The sequence below is a fragment of the Achroia grisella genome, unplaced genomic scaffold, assembly GCF_030625045.1.
Source record: "Achroia grisella isolate CSIRO2021 unplaced genomic scaffold, CSIRO_AGI_Agris_v1 utg2786, whole genome shotgun sequence".
Taxonomy (NCBI): Eukaryota; Metazoa; Arthropoda; class Insecta; order Lepidoptera; family Pyralidae; genus Achroia; species Achroia grisella.
Window position 1 is genome coordinate 730,029 of NW_026712766.1, and position 17,674 is coordinate 747,702.

General features: G+C 36.0%; 1 protein-coding gene across 1 annotated transcript in view; it reads left to right on the forward strand.

The window, feature by feature from the left end:
- The window catches only part of LOC131843104 (dual serine/threonine and tyrosine protein kinase-like), a 44,612-nt gene extending 39,610 nt beyond the window's left edge, over nt 1-5,002 (forward strand). The window contains exons 21-23 of the mRNA XM_059191701.1: nt 890-1,115; nt 3,065-3,150; nt 4,516-5,002. Of these exons, the coding sequence (XP_059047684.1) occupies nt 890-1,115; nt 3,065-3,150; nt 4,516-4,751 (548 nt within the window). The 3' untranslated portion in view covers nt 4,752-5,002. The remainder of the gene's footprint in view (nt 1-889; nt 1,116-3,064; nt 3,151-4,515) is intronic.
- The last annotated feature ends 12,672 nt before the right edge of the window (nt 5,003-17,674 follow it).

The following is a 17,674-nucleotide window of genomic DNA, read 5'->3' on the forward strand; positions in this document are numbered from 1 at the left end:
GTCATGCGTTATAAAATAATTACCCTAAATATATAAAAATATCGAAGGTATAGTTACCTTCCACGCGGACGAAGTCGTGGCCACAGCTAGTATTATATATTTACATTGCTCCTGGTATTTTCTAGTCTAGTCTCTTCTACAGTGTAAAGTAGTCCAGGAATATCTATATATATAAAAATTACATGTCACATGTTGTTTGTCCGCGATGGACTCCTAAACTACTGAAACGATTGCAAATTTGATTTGCACATTGTGTGCAATTTGATCCAACTTGAAAGATAGGATAGCTAACATCTCAATTTTTAGTCGTAATATTATTTTAAATAATAATAAAGACATTTATTCAGCATTACAGTATTCTTAGATGCTATTTATCTTATATACTATACAACTTAAAAGCTAGAAGCTAAAACTAGTAACGCTGAATGTGACTCCCACTCAGCATTTATACTGCAGTATACATATACCACAGCGCTGATTTTCAGTGGGGCCACCACACACGAGAGAGCGTACGTAAATATTACTAAAGAAAATAAAACGTTAAAATTAAGACCATTTCACAAATAGGTATGAAAATGTATGTAAAGATTTATTCAAGAACCTTAGCTACAGCAACCTGTGGCCGGGTCTGCTAGTTATTATTATATTATTTACTAGTTTTAAACATGACAATACTTCCATACAACGTTTCATCCCCATTTCAACCCCTTTCAACCCCTTTCAACTCTTTTTCGCATTAAGAAGTAGACTATGCCCTTTCTCAGGGTCTAGACTATCTGTGTATCAAATTTCATTTAAATCGGCTCCGTAGTCTTGATGTGAAAGCGAAACAGATAGACAGACAGAGTTACTTTCGCATTTATATTCTTAGATTAGATTTTTTTATCAGGTATCCGTTACCTCCATTCCCTGGGGCTGGTGCACCGGGATATCAAAATGAAGAACGTACTTCTGGACAACGAGGATCGGGCTGCGTTATCAGATCTTGGATTCTGTGCAGCAGAAGCTCTCATATCAGGGTCGGTGGTCGGCACACCAGTGCATATGGCACCGGAGTTGTTAGCCGGCGAGTATGACGCTTCTGTTGATGTATACGCCTTTGGAATATTATTTTGGTAAGTTTTCTTTATATAGCTGGAATTATATATGTCGCAGAATCAACAACGAGGCTCAATTGATTAATTTCTACTAGAATAGCGCCATCTATTATCGTTGTTGGAAACGTCAAGCGGCTTGGGTGAGGTCGGTACAGGGTAAAGCAGTTTTGACAGCAATTACGAAACGGCACTTTTGAATTGGGCGCGAGCGTGAGAGGTTGTGCTGCACTCTGTACCGAACTTGCCGCGTTTCCCTGAATAATCCGTTGTCATCTGGCTGATTGTTAGTGATTTTATTATTTTGTTATTGGGAGTGAGTGAATAGACGATTATATTTTGCAATAAGACTATTATTTCTTGCCTACACCATGCCCAATATGGGTTCTGATGACGAGGTATCCCAAATAGAGGAACTACTCGTTATATGTAACAAGTCCATACAGGTTAATTTAAAATTGGATATCTCATTTAAATAAGTCAACACCTGTAGATATAGGTTCGAGTCATTGGACTCCCTAAAATATGGTTGAGCGCAGTGATAGCTGGCTACGTCATACTCGGTAACGGGCTTGTATGAATTGTTCTACTCTAATCACTAAGACTGATTTAATCTTATTGTATATTTATATTTGACCCAAATAAATTAGTGCTGGTTGGTAGTTTGTATTCACACGTTTCGACTTAAAAATGAAAACTTACAACGATTATTTAAAATAGCAACACGCAAGTTTCTTTCTCATTCTTCTTCTCACACAGCTTTCCAAAGGAGGTAGATTAAAAAAATTGTGATGACTATTCAATAATGCTTAAATTAAGTTTATTTGAATACAGGATTTTCTATACTATTCTTTTGCTGAGCCTGAGGACCTAAGTTCATCCATGATTTAATATAGATGTGAAAGTTATATATACTAGCTACTCGCCCCGGCTTTGCCCGGGTGAACATGTAATTCCATATAAACCTTCCCCTTGAATCACTTTATCTATTAAAAAAAACCGCTTCAAAATCCGTTGCGTAGTTTTAAAGATTTAAGCATACATAGGGACGGACAGACGGCGACAGAGACTTTGTTTTATACTATCTAGTGATGACACACACACAAACACACATATGTATATATTCCTATAATGTATGTATATTAAAATTGAATTATATAACTAACTACCTTTAGGGGTGGAATTTATCAAAATCCGTTCTTAGCCTACGTTATAGTAGCTTTATGCAAGCAAAGTCTCCGATCGGTTTAAAATTGACGAATTTTCATACAAACTTTCATCCCCTATTTTATCCTCTTGGAGGTAGAATTGATCAAAATCCTTTCTTAGCGGATGCCTACGTCATAACATCTACCTGCATGCCAAATTTCAGCCCGATCCATCGAGTGGTTTGGGCTGTGCGTTGATAGATCACGACGTCAGTCACCTTTTAACTAATTATAGTGCAATTATAATTATAAACTAGAATGTGCTTACATTTTACAAATGTTTGATGTAAGTTTATCTATATCAGTCACCTTTTAACTAATTATAGTATAATAAACTAGAAACATTTTACAAATGTTTGATGTAAGCTTTGGAAGAGTGGAGCCTCGTTGCAAAGGCATCTTCATGCTTAAAAGGATTTTTTTTTTTCTGACTACTCTAATGCTGTTGGCCGCAGCTGGCCTTTACAGCTTCACCGGACGTTAGGGGGCGAGTGCAGATGGCACTCCAAACCCGCGGAAGGACTTATGGAGCGGCTGAAGGCCAACTCCTGCCTGACGGATACGACTTTAGTCTGAGGTCACCACTAGGGGTTCGAACCTCGGCTCAGGCCGTCGTAATATCGATCCACGTTTGAATTGGACGGGGGATCGATCAGAGATGGCTTAAAAGGAGTCTTCAACAACTGTAGAATGTAATTGTAAAATTGTGTTATCTGAATAAAGAATTTTTGAATTTTGAATTTTGTACAATGCTTGTTACAGGTACGTGTGCGCAGGCAACATAACGCTACCTACAGCCTTCGAAATGTTCCAGAACAAGGAACAGCTCTGGTCCAAAGTGAAACGAGGTATATTTTTAATACTTATAATCATTTTGCACTATATTATTTTTTTAATGAATGCCCTAGTGCACCCGCCTGCGCTAGTGATTTATAAGGCGTTTGTGGCCCGGGTCCCCACCAACATGCTGCCCACCTTCAAGAAGGAGGACTATGTGATCATGATGAGGATCATGTGACGCCACATGATAACGTGATGTCCGTAGTTCATGTCGACGACGGATTTTTTAATGAATGCCCTAGTGTACCTGCCTGCGCTAGTGATCTACGCTGCCGGGGCACCAGTGGAGGATGATAAGATGAGGTCAGGTTAAGTTAGCACATCGTGACAAATTCACTAGGAATTTATCACTATGGTTTCCAGGGGGAATCACGGGAAGGCATCCTGACCTGGTACCTGACATTGCCCGCGCAATGGCGTTATTACTACCAATCCTCTTTCTCCCCCCTTGCCCCTTACGGAGGGAGGGGGGGAAAGAGGATTGGTAGTACTCCTTCCTTAGTAGTACTACTTCCTTCCTAGTTACTCCTTCCTTTTTATGGATGTTAATGGAATGATAAACATGCGCTAAAGATATACGCTGCTGGGGCATCAGGAGGATAATAGGATGAGCGTGAGGTCAGGTCAGTTAGCCTATCCTGGCTTACCAGGAATTTATCACGATGGTTTTCAGAGTGAACTGCGTAGAGGACAACGTGACTGGACAACGAGATCATCACCCCACATTACTTATAATCCCTTTATAGACTGTTATCACTACTAATCTTAGTAGGTAGAGCTATTGATGTTATATGGATCAACGAGCGACTTCACCGCTCTTTTGACACTCGTCGTGATATCGCTGCTTAAAGCCTCTAAGGAGCAGGATATTGTCGATTATATACGAACCAAAAGTAACCTGACATTGTGGTGACGCAGCTGGATTCGAGTTTTAAGGCATTTATGGCCCGGGTCCCCACCAACATGCTGCTCATCTTCATGAAGGAGGACTACTGGCCGAACGGTGTGGTGTATCGGCGCTACCGTGGCAGATTGGCGTCATCAGTACCGTGACCACACAGACAATATCAATATATTGATATTAAAATATTATTTCATATGTATGTTAGTCTATAAAGTATTTATAAGGAGCCTAGCTGCCTAAAATAATAAAATTATAATGCGCTCTTGCTCACACGTACAGGTAGTGTCACGGGTGTGAGTAGAGTGACACATCTTTCTTTGTCTCTTTCTGCACCACTGGAATTATCCATATTATTCTATCATATGGCAAGTACATAAAATAGCTCTACCTACTCCGATGGCTGGTTGTCATTCACCATCACCCCATCAATTCGGCAGTGGTATACCATTCACACAATTGTCTTCAACAGGTCTTCGTCCCGAACGGTTACCCCACTTCACAGACGAATGTTGGAATATCATGGAGTCCTGCTGGGCTTCTGAACCCACGCAGCGGGCGTTACTCGGTGACGTCCAGCCCAAACTCGAAAGGATACTCACCAGGGCCCTCCAAGAAGACCAGGAACCTGTGGAGAACTTCCACGAGGAACAATACGATACTGATGACAGTTTGGACATGACCGGTATAGATAAGAATATATTATGAACTCTATTGTATAGATCGTAAGGTCGACGATGCTCTAATATACTTTGTGTACATACGCTTAAGATACAAAATGCACCTGAATGTTTTACTGTTTCTATACTTATGTATGAATTTATATCATGCCAAGGGGTCCATAAATTACGTAAGATGTTTTTAGAATTTCCTATCCCTCCCTCCCCCCCTGGTGAGATGACGCGAGATTTTATTCAACCCCCTACCCCATCCCCCAATATCACGTGAGATTTTTCAAAATATGGATTTCTCACGTAAACGCGTTTAATTGTTATTGTAAAAAGAACAAAAAAATTGCCTCGTGCTTTTATTTACGACTAGTTAAGACTAGTAATCAATATTGCTGAGAGTTATAAGTGTAATAAGCATGTACAATCTGGATTAAATGGACCAAAATAGTAAATTTTTTTATGTTTCAATCAGAAAAAAAATTGCGTGATATTTGCCGAGACCCCCTTCTCTTCAACGTAAGATTAGATGAGATTTGACTCGACCCCCTCCCCCCCTTAAACATCTCACGCAATTTATGGATGCCCCTAACACATGCTTGTTATTTTATTTTGTGATACGAGAGTTTTAATTTCATTAATAAGTTGCTGGACTGCTTTCGACTTTTCTTTTGTTTCTTTTTTCTTTCTCTTATCTATTTTCTCTTCTACTATCTTTATTACTATTTTAGTGTTATATACCAATTCTTGTTCTTTTATAGTGCTTGCCTTCTGTATAAATTTGCAGATGCCTATCTGCATGTGATATTTCTACTATAAAGTCTGTTACAGCAAAGTTGAACTATTATGTACCATATGTTAAATGGAATAAAGATCAAAATGTCTATAATTTTTAATTATAGTATCGTATATTTTTCTATATTTTGTATCACGTATAAAATGTACAATATGAAGTGTAATGAATTTTGAACTTTAAAATCATATATTTAAGGTGTAAATTAAAATTAAATTTAGTCACAAAATTATATACCTATTTCTAAGGACTATTATAAATATTTTATTAATATACGTGTCAAAGAAAATTGAACTTTAAGTGAAAGTATGGTATGTTTAAAGTTGTTTATCAATTGTGGTATCGAAATATATGTACTTATATCAAATACTATATCAATTTAACCCAAAAATCTTTGAATGAAATTCAAATTACTTATGTACTGTTGTGATATGATTTTTAACAGCAATGAAATCAAATAGAGCTGTATGATAATCGGAATAATACGGAAAACTCTTGAAATAACCGGTTATTTTACACGTTTTTACTATTCAGGGAGTTTGATTCGAAAGGAAAGGTGTTTTTGGCAGAGCCTCACTGTTCTGCCGCAGTTATATTCTACAATACGATATGTGTTGTAGTTTGGGACTAGATGGCGCTGAGTGTATTATCCTGGATTATTAATATTATATATACGATCTTTTACATGCACTGTGCACCCGTGTAAGGCTATGTTTAAACGCTTAAAATCGACGACCTCGGTGGTCTAGCGGTCTAGCACACCGCTTTACGTCCGATGGTCGCGGGTTCGATTCCTCGCACGGCACAAACATTTGTATTCATGAGTATGATTGTTTGTATCGGTCTGGGTATTTTCTATGTATAATATGTATGTATTTACGAAAAAAAAAAATATCTATGTATTTGTATCAGTTGTCTAGTACCGATAACACAAGCTTTAGCTAGCTTAATTTGGGTCTAGATGGCGCTGTGTGAATTTTCCTGAGATTATTATTATTATTATTATTAAAATTAATACGTACTTTTTTATGGATGATAATGGAATCCCGTCCGATCGATCCCCGATTCGAACGGGGATCGAAATTACGACGGCCTGAGCTGATGTTCGAACCCCAAGCCTTCAGACGGGAATTGGCCTTCAGCCGCTCCATCAGTCCTTCCTTTGGTTTGGAGTGCCATCTGCACTCGCTCCCTTTGAGGTGAAGCTGTAAAGGCCACATAAAAAACAGGATTAGAGTAGTCCGGAAAGAAACATAATGGAATGGTACAGGCGGGGCCTGCGCTAACGGACTACGCTGGCGGGGCACCAGTGGAGGATGATAAAATGAGCAAGAAGTCAGTTGGTAAATCGCATCTTGGTAAATGGCAATTTACCAAGATGGTCTCCAGGGGAACTGCGTGAAGGTCAACCTGACACAGTACATTAATAGCAATGGGTAACCCCACAATACAAACAACCCCACAATACAAACACACCGCTTTACTTCTTATGGTCGCGGCTTCGATTCCTCGCATGGTGCAAACATTTGTATTCATGAGTATGACTGTTTTTATCGGCCTGGGTGTTCTCTATATATGTCATCATTGCCTTGCCTTTATTCATGAGTATGTCTTCTCTTTATCTCTATCAATCGTCATTCTAAACTATATATTTATTCATGAATTTCACACAAAAATCTAAGTATTTATATCATCCACATTCATATTATACACTTTCCATAAACACAAGCATAACATGCCCTTACCAGCTCAATCTGTTATGGCGCTTTTGTATAACCGGCGCAACTTTCAAACTTCCTCGTATATTATTTATTCTATTTAAAGGTTTAACCCCACACATCCAAGAGAAAATATATATTTATGCAACTTTGTGATTCCTTACGGCCCAACATTCAGATCCATACAAAATGACAGGTCTTATGATAGATTTATTGTAACCCTTTGTTTTTATATTTGTAATCGCGAGAAAAAAAATTTCATCCAACAGTATTTTGTTACATCGAGTCTATGTAAATATATATAATGTAACCGATCGAAAATCGGAGCATACCGGAAGCATTACACCGTTTAGATAGATAGGCTTGAAACTGGAGAGACCGCCGAAATCGCAGAATAGGTATTCAGTTTTAGTTCTGCTGATCTTATCTGTTCTCTATATATGTAACGTATGAATTTACAAAAAAAAGTCTAAGTATTTATATCAGTTGTCTAGTACCCATAACACAAGATCTGCTTACCGCGGGACTAGATGGCGCTGTGTTAATGAATTGTCCAGGGTTATTTATTTATTTATAGGTTTAAAAAAAAATAAAGGCTAAGACAAAATATATATTTAAACTGTGATTCCTTAAAATTGTTAATTTTAACTTCTGCTTAGTTTGTAAGTGTTGTTTTTATATTTGTAATGCAAAAAAAAATTTAACAGTATTTTGTTTATAACAGCTGTTAAATATATATATGTATAAACCACCAGTTTGTCCTATTGGACAAACAGCTGTTTGACCTTTTGTGTATAATAGCTGTCCCTTTATATATGATAGCTGTCCTTTTAAAGATGACAGCTGTCCTTTTATGTATAACAGCTGTTTGTCCTATTATGTATAACAGCTGTTTGTCCTTTTATGTATAACAGCTGTTTGTCCTTTTGTGTATAACCGCTGTTTGTCCTTTTATGTATAACAGCTGTCCTTTTAAGTATAACAGCTGTTTGCTCTTTTGTGTATAACGGCTGTCCTTTTATATATAACAGCTGTCCTTGTAAGTATAACAGCTGTTTGTCCTTTTATGTATAACAAGTGTCCTTTTAAGTATAACAGCTGTTGCCCTTTTTGATAGTTTAAGGTGCTTGAATTATTCGTTCTGCTAAATCGCAAAGCGATTCGATATAGACTGATATAGTCCGTCTTTGTAATGGATGTTAATGGAATGCATCCGCTTGCGCTAACGGGCAGGTTATATACACTGGCGGGGCACCAGTGGAGGATGATAAGATGAACATGATATTTTATCACCTTCCAGCAATGGTATTTCCGAACCGATACGATATTGAAACCTTCAAGAAAACGCACTTGCAATTCCTCTGGTATTGAGTGCTCATATGCGTCGGTAATCACTTACCATCAGGTGAGCCGCAAGCTCGTTTGTCAAATGTAATATGACGAGATTAATCTACTTTTCATAGCAGTACTTTATTAAAAAGTAAAGTGTCAAAATATAAGACTATGTTAATCTATACTTGCCATGCTGGCCAGGCGGTTTGGTATAGTGTTTTTTTTTTCGTGTACCTATGTCTTTTGAGGGTATCTTAGAAATGGAAAGATGAAATATTGTATATCAACTCTGATGTCAACACATAAAATTGTTTTTATATGTATATACATATATATATTTGTATTATATTCAAATGCTTCTGTATCACACCGTGTTATTCCCTAAGACAATATTATAATATAAGATATAACATGGTTAATAAATTTGTTTTAAACTTTTGAGTGTACTGTTGTTTTTTATAACTCTTACCCTTTCCATAACTTCTCTATGTCAGTAGTAACCATCCGCCATCAGCCTATATCCAAATCTTCATAGGCTAAATTGTATGGAAATTATTAACTACAAATTTTGCTATTCTGCCTACACTTGTAATATTTCTGTCATCACTCGGGACCCGTCCATTAGTACCTCTCCAGATAACAGATTTAAGTTCAGTGTAAAGTCAGTGCACGTGCCGACTCCACGTCGAATGTACGCGTTACTAATAAGTCACTCATATAAACTTATATACTACTAGCTTTTAACCACGGCTTCGCTCGCATGTTTTTTTTTAAGTATCATGTGCTACCAAATAAACTTAATATATATACTACTAGCTTTTACTTGCGGCTTCTATCGAATGATTTTTTTTAAATAAAATGTATTTTGTTTTCAAATAAAATGATGATTCTATGTTCATACATCAAATATCTCACATATATAATATTAGTAGAGATAACGTTTTTTAACGTACAATAAATAGTATAGAATTTTTGTCTGTCTGTCTGTCTGTTTGTTCTATAGATAGATAGATTCAAGAATTATGGCGAGAAATTTAATAATAATATACTCACTACCTACATACTAAATAACATTTACAGACAAAAATAAAAAATTATTTTGATGTCTGTTTGTAATATTTATAACCGTTTTTTATGCATGTAGTAAAAAACGGTTATTTCAATATTACAAACAGACACTCCAATTTTATTTATATGTATAGATATACTAGCTGTACCAGCAAACGTTGTTTTGCCATATAAATTAAAATCGCTATTAAAAAATAGGGGTTGACGCTACAAGGGTGATTATTTAGGGTTGTATGTATTTTTCAAGTAAAATATGTCGATAAAATAAAAAATATATTTTTAGGGGTGGATATCCCTTACCACTTAGGGGTATGAAAAATAGATAGCATCCGATTCTCAGACCAACTGAATATGCATATAAAATTTCATAAAAATCGATCCAGCCGTTTGGGAGGAGTATGGTAACTAACATTATGACACGAGAATTTTATATATAAAATAACATATATAATTAGTATATCTAAACCCAAATTTTACTCGTATGTTAAAACTTAAACACCTATTCACAATTATAAACTTATCCCCTTGAAAATAAGGTTGTAAATGTGTATAAATATTACAATAGTATAAATACAACGCTAAGGCATTCCCTCAGGGATCTGGGACGTCCGCAAAACATGACACTTGGCGTATGTCCCTTTGCAAAAAGCTCTTTGTAAGGGTGAGTGGTTAAAGCTTATGTATACATGACGAGAAAGTTGTTTTTTTAGTTGCGTCATTTAAAAAAGTCGCTTATGTGAAAGTGTTTCTTTTTAATTTAAATGGGAAACAGCATTTAATAATAATAATTGATTTTTATATCTGGCAACTTCATACACAATGTAAGCACACATTATATGTACCTTAATGACTAATCTTTATATATAAAAATGACGTGTCAAGTTGTTTGTCCGCGATGGATTTCTAAACTGCTGGACCGATTGCAAATTTGATTTGCACATAATATAAGCACTTTTGAATAGTCATGTTTTTTTATTCTACCGCTCATTCGGAATGCGGACTCATCACAAGAAGAATGAGCAAGAAACTTGTATGTTGCTCTTTTAAATAAATATTGATTTACTTATATTTAATTAACATAAGGACTAGGCATGCGACAATCAACATAGAAACCGCCACAACTCTCTGTTCAGTTCAATTAGATAACATTGTCAGCGCTATGAATTTTAAGTTAGATATTTTCTACAGAAACATTATTATCCATATAGGACCATTTGCTTGAAAAGATGAACAGACATGTTTCATACTTTATTTCTTGACTGAATTTCATCATCTACTTCTTCCTTATCTCATTCATTTGCAGTCTGCATAATAAGATTTCTCTGCCATTCATATCATCTCTTACAGTCCATCTCTTTATTCGTCTTCCTGGCGTCATAACCATCCACATTCATATATTACGAAAATAGTGATTGAATATAAAAAAAAACTATTTTAAAATGTTTGTATTAGGTTTATTGGAATAAACCATCTTTTTATTAAAAAAAACACGTTAAATATTGAATTAGCTTCTTTAACAATAACGAAACATAACCATTGGATGGAAACAACGAGCGAAGTAAAGGTAAATACATTCCGGATCGTATTTTCCGTGAAATCAAGAGAATCTTGTTCAAATAACCCTTGCGCAAACTTTCTGAACCCTCGTTAGGACACTAACTTCTACGTGTCAAGGATTATAATGTAGGTAACACGCAGAACTGTTATATTGTCGTAGGCAAACACTGAGATGCATACATCTCAGAGGACAGGAGATAGATTTGTATACTAGCTACTCGCCCCGGGTTCGCCCGGGTGTACATGTATTATACATGTAAACCTTCCTTTTAAATCACTCTATCTATTAAAAGAAACCGCTTGAAAATCCGTTGCGTAGTTTTAAAGATTTAAGCATACATAGGGACGGACAGACAACGATAGCGACTTTGTTTTATACTATGTAAACATTTCTGAATAGTTTGTAATTATATCGACGTCGAAAATATTCAATACTAGCTTTTGCCCGCGGCCTCACTCGCGTTAATTTATCCCGTTAGGGATGGAATTTACCAAAATCCTTCCTTAGGGAATACCTACGTCATAGTAGCTTCATGCATGCAAAGTCTCAGCCCGATCGGTTTAGAATTGACAAAGTTTCATATAAACTTTCATCCCCTATTTTATCCCTTTAGGGATAGAATTAATTAAAATCCTTTCTTAGCGGATGCCTACGTCATAACATCTACATGCATGCCAAATTTCAGCCCGATCCGTCCAGTGGTTTGGGCTGTGCGTTGATAGATTACTACGTCAGTCACCTTTGTTATATAAGATATATAAGTTATCCATACATAAAAATAAAATTGGAGTGTCTGTTTGTAATATTGAAGTAACCATTTTTTACTACATGCATATGAATATAAATACGGTACAAACACCAAAATAACATTTTTTATAATTTTTGTCTGTCTGCCTGTTTGTTCCGGCTAATCTCTGAAATGGCTGGACCGCTTTTCACGAGACTTTTATTGGCAGGTAGCTGATGTAATAAGAAGTTACTAAGACTATGTCAGGCTTGTTGAATCATCTTAATCTTACGTCGCTAGGCAACGGTGATGTCGCGCGCTATCCGTAGATTCACCCGATAAAGAAAAGGACTTCTGCAAATATAACATCTAGTTCGTTAAAACATAACGATTGAATTGTCATGTCTGATTTTTATTTAATCTTTAAAGAACAATAACTTATGATATTTTCAGAGAAATGAGCAAATATTTTGAGCATCATATTGGTAACACATTTTGTCTCCACTTCAAACACAGATGCCGTGTTTCCTTTGTGTATACATATATGTCAATTTTATTAATTAAATCACGACCTATTACTATAAGTAGAGGGAAGGGATTTTAGTAATATCTAATAGCTAACCCAGTGTAAGGTTTCTGCTCAAAATTACCTGATTGCACAAAGATTTACCGCTAAAAAGATTCCATTTATCGTATCTCCTCAGTTTCAAGACACTCTCCTTGATGTGAAGCCAAATCTCGAGGTCCTTGGCGTTGATATATCCAGTGACGTTCAGTTTTGCGGTCATTTGGAGGACAAGGCTAAAATAGCCTCAAAAAAGCTTGGTGTGCTCAGTAGAGTGAGACAGTATTTCACGGCGCCCCATCGCTTGCAATTATACAAGGCGCAGATCCGGCCGCATATAGAATACTGTTCTCATCTCTGGCCGGGAGCACCACAATACCAGCTACTTCCATTTGACCGCATTCAGAACCGAGCAGCCAGAATCATTGGTAATCAACGTCTATGTGACAGACTCGACCCATTGGCTTTGCGGCGTGATAATGCATCTCTGTGCATTTTCTACCGCATATATCACGGGGAGTGTTCTGAATTGTTCGGATTAATACCAGCTGCTGAGTTTCACCACCGTACCACCCGTCAGAAACTGAAATACCATCCTGATCATCTGGATGAATGGCGGTCTTCCACAGTACGGTTTTCTAGAAACTTTTTGCCTCGCACAACCACATTATGGAATCACCTTCCAGCAATGGTATTTCCGAACCGATACGATATTGAAACCTTCAAGAAAATGCACTTGCAATTCTTCTGGTGTTGAGTGCTCATATGCGTCGGTAATCACTTACCATCAGGTGAGCCGCAAGCTCGTTTGTCAAATGTAATATGACGAGATTAATCTACTGTTCCTAGCAGTACTTTATTAAAAAGTAAAGTGTCAAAATATAAGACTATGTTAATCTATACTTGCCATGCTGGCCAGGCGGTTTGGTATAGTGTTTTTTTTTCGTGTACCTATGTCTTTTGAGGGTATCTTAGGAATGGAAAGATGAAATATTGTATATCTACTCTGATGTCAACACATAAAATTGTTTTTATATGTATATACATATATATATATTTGTATTATATTCAAATGCTTCTGTATAACACCGTGTTATTCCCTAAGACAATATTATAATATAAGATATAACATGGTTAATAAATTTGTTTTAAACTTTTGAGTGTACTGTTGTTTTTTTATAACTCTTACCCTTTCCATAACTTCTCTATGTCAGTAGTAACCATCCGCCATCAGCCTATATCCATCCAAATCTTCATAGGCTAAATTGTATGGAAATTATTAACTACAAATTTTGCTATTCTGCCTACACTTGTAATATTTCTGTCATCACTCGGGACCCGTCCATTAGTACCTCTCCAGATAACAGATTTAAGTTCAGTGTAAAGTCAGTCCACGTGCAGACTCCACGTCGAATGTACGCGTTACTAATAAGTCACTCAAATAAACTTATATACTACAGAATAGAATAGAAAATCATTTATTCAAATAAACTTACATTGAAGCACTTTTGAATAGTCATAACATTTTTTTTTTTTTTAATCTACCGCTCATTCGGAATGCTGTCTCATCACAAGAAGAACAAGCAAGAAACTTGTGTGTTGCTCTTTTAAATAATTTATTCTTACTTACAATTTAAGTTTAATATATATACTACTAGCTTTTATACGCGGCTTCGCTCGCATGTTTTTTTTAAGTATCATATCTGCTACCTAATAAACTTAATATATATACTACTAGCTTTTATACGCGGCTTCGATCGAATGTTTTTTTGTAATAAAATGTATTCTATGTTCATTCAAATACAAAATTTCATGATGATCGGTTCAGTAGTTTTTGCGTGAAAGTGTAACATACATCCCTACTTTCACATATATAAGATTAGTAGAAATAACTATAACGTACAATAAATAGTATAATTATTACACCTATATACTCACTACCTACATACTACAATCTATAAATAAAATTGGAGTGTCTGTTTGTAATATTGAAATAACCGTTTCTTACTACATGCATAAGAATATAAATACGGTACATACATCAAAAAACATTTTTTAGAGTTTTTGTCTGTCTGTCTGTCTGTTTGGGAAAAGTTTGGTAACTAACATTATGACACGAGAATTTTATATATAAGATAACATATAGAATTAGTATATCTAAACCCAAATTTTACTCGTATGTTAAAACTTAAACACCTATTCACAATTATAAACTTATCCCCTTGAAAATAAGGTTGAAAATGTGTATAAATATTACAATAGTATAAATACAACGCTAAGGCATTCCCTCAGGGATCTGGGACGTCCGCAAAACATGACACTTGGCGTATGTCCCTTTGCAAAAAGCTCTTTGTAAGGGTGAGTGGTTAAAGCTTATGTATACATGACGAGAAAGTTGTTTTTTTAGTTGCGTCATTTAAAAAAGTCGCTTATGTGAAAGTGTTTCTTTTTAATTTAAATGGGAAACAGCATTTAATAATAATAATTGATTTTTATATCTGGCAACTTCATACACAATGTAAGCACACATTATATGTACCTTAATGACTAATCTTTATATATAAAAATGACGTGTCAAGTTGTTTGTCCGCGATGGATTTCTAAACTGCTGGACCGATTGCAAATTTGATTTGCACATAATATAAGCACTTTTGAATAGTCATGTTTTTTTATTCTACCGCTCATTCGGAATGCGGACTCATCACAAGAAGAATGAGCAAGAAACTTGTATGTTGCTCTTTTAAATAAATATTGATTTACTTATATTTAATTAACATAAGGACTAGGCATGCGACAATCAACATAGAAACCGCCACGCACTTACTCTCTGTTCAGTTCAATTAGATAACATTGTCAGCGCTATGAATTTTAAGTTAGATATTTTCTACAGAAACATTATTATCCATATAGGACCATTTGCTTGAAAAGATGAACAGACATGTTTCATACTTTATTTCTTGACTGAATTTCATCATCTACTTCTTCCTTATCTCATTCATTTGCAGTCTGCATAATAAGATTTCTCTGCCATTCATATCATCTCTTACAGTCCATCTCTTTATTCGTCTTCCTGGCGTCATAACCATCCACATTCATATATTACGAAAATAGTGATTGAATATAAAAAAAAAACTATTTTAAAATGTTTGTATTAGGTTTATTGGAATAAACCATCTTTTTATTAAAAAAAACACGTTAAATATTGAATTAGCTTCTTTAACAATAACGAAACATAACCATTGGATGGAAACAACGAGCGAAGTAAAGGTAAATACATTCCGGATCGTATTTTCCGTGAAATCAAGAGAATCTTGTTCAAATAACCCTTGCGCAAACTTTCTGAACCCTCGTTAGGACACTAACTTCTACGTGTCAAAGATTATAATGTAGGTAACACGCAGAACTGTTATATTGTCGTAGGCAAACACTGAGATGCATACATCTCAGAGGACAGGAGATAGATTTGTATACTAGCTACTCGCCCCGGCTTCACTCGGGTGTACATGTATTATACATGTAAATCTTCCTTTTAAATCACTCTATCTATTAAAAGAAACCGCTTGAAAATCCGTTGCGTAGTTTTAAAGATTTAAGCATACATAGGGACGGACAGACAACGATAGCGACTTTGTTTTATACTATGTAAACATTTCTGAATAGTTTGAAATTATATCGACGTCGAAAATATACAATACTAGCTTTTGCCCGCGGCCTCATTCGCGTTAATTTATCCCGTTAGGGATGGAATTTACCAAAATCCTTCCTTAGGGAATACCTACGTCATAGTAGCTTCATGCATGCAAAGTCTCAGCCCGATCGGTTTAGAATGACAAAGTTTCATATAAACTTTCATCCCCTATTTTATCCCTTTAGGGATAGAATTAATTAAAATCCTTTCTTAGCGGATGCCTACGTCATAACATCTACATGCATGCCAAATTTCAGCCCGATCCGTCCAGTGGTTTAGGCTGTGCGTTGATGGATCACTACGTCAGTCACCTTTGTTATATAAGATATATAAGTTATCTATACATAAAAATAAAATTGGAGTGTCTGTTTGTAATATTGAATTAACCATTTTTTACTACATGCATATGAATATAAATACGGTACATACACCAAAATAACATTTTTTATAATTTTTGTCTGTCTGCCTGTTTGTTCCGGCTAATCTCTGAAATGGCTGGACCGCTTTTCACGAGACTTTTATTGGCAGGTAGCTGATGTAATAAGAAGTTACTAAGACTATGTCAGGCTTGTTGAATCATCTTAATCTTACGTCGCTAGGCAACGGCGATGTCGCGCGCTATCCGTAGATTCACCCGATAAAGAAAAGGACTTCTGCAAATATAACATCTAGTACGTTAAAACATAACGATTGAATTGTCATGTCTGATTTTTATTTAATCTTTGGACTAAATCGAAAGAACAATAACTTATGATATTTTCAGAGAAATGAGCAAATATTTTGAGCATCATATTGGTAACACATTTTGTCTCCACTTCAAACACAGATGCCGTGTTTCCTTTGTGTACATACATACGTATTTATGTCAATTTTATTAATTAAATCACGACCTATTACTACTAAGTAGAGGGAAGGGATTTTAGTAATAGCGTCTAATAGCTAACCCAGTGTAAGGTTTCTGCTCAAAATTACCTAATTGCACAAAGATTTACCGCTAAAAAGATTCCATTTATCGTATCTCCTCAGTTTCAAGACACTCTCCTTGATGTGAAGCCAAATCTCGAGGTCCTTGACGTTGATATATCCAGTGACGTTCAGTTTTGCGGTCATTTGGAGGACAAGGCTAAAATAGCCTCAAAAAAGCTTGGTGTGCTCAGTAGAGTGAGACAGTATTTCACGGCGGCCCATCGCTTGCAATTATATAAGGCGCAGATCCGGCCGCATATGGAATACTGTTCTCATCTCTGGGCGGGAGCACCACAATACCAGCTACTTTCATTTGACCGCATTCAGAATCGAGCAGCCAGAATCATTGGTAATCAATGTGACAGACTCGACCCATTAGCTTTGCGGCGTGATATTGCATCTCTGTGCATTTTCTACCGCATATATCACGGGGAGTGTTCTGAGGAATTGTTCGGATTAATACCAGCTGCTGAGTTTCACCACCGTACCACCCGCCAGAAACTGAAATACCATTCTAATCATCTGGATGAATGGCGGTCTTCCACAGT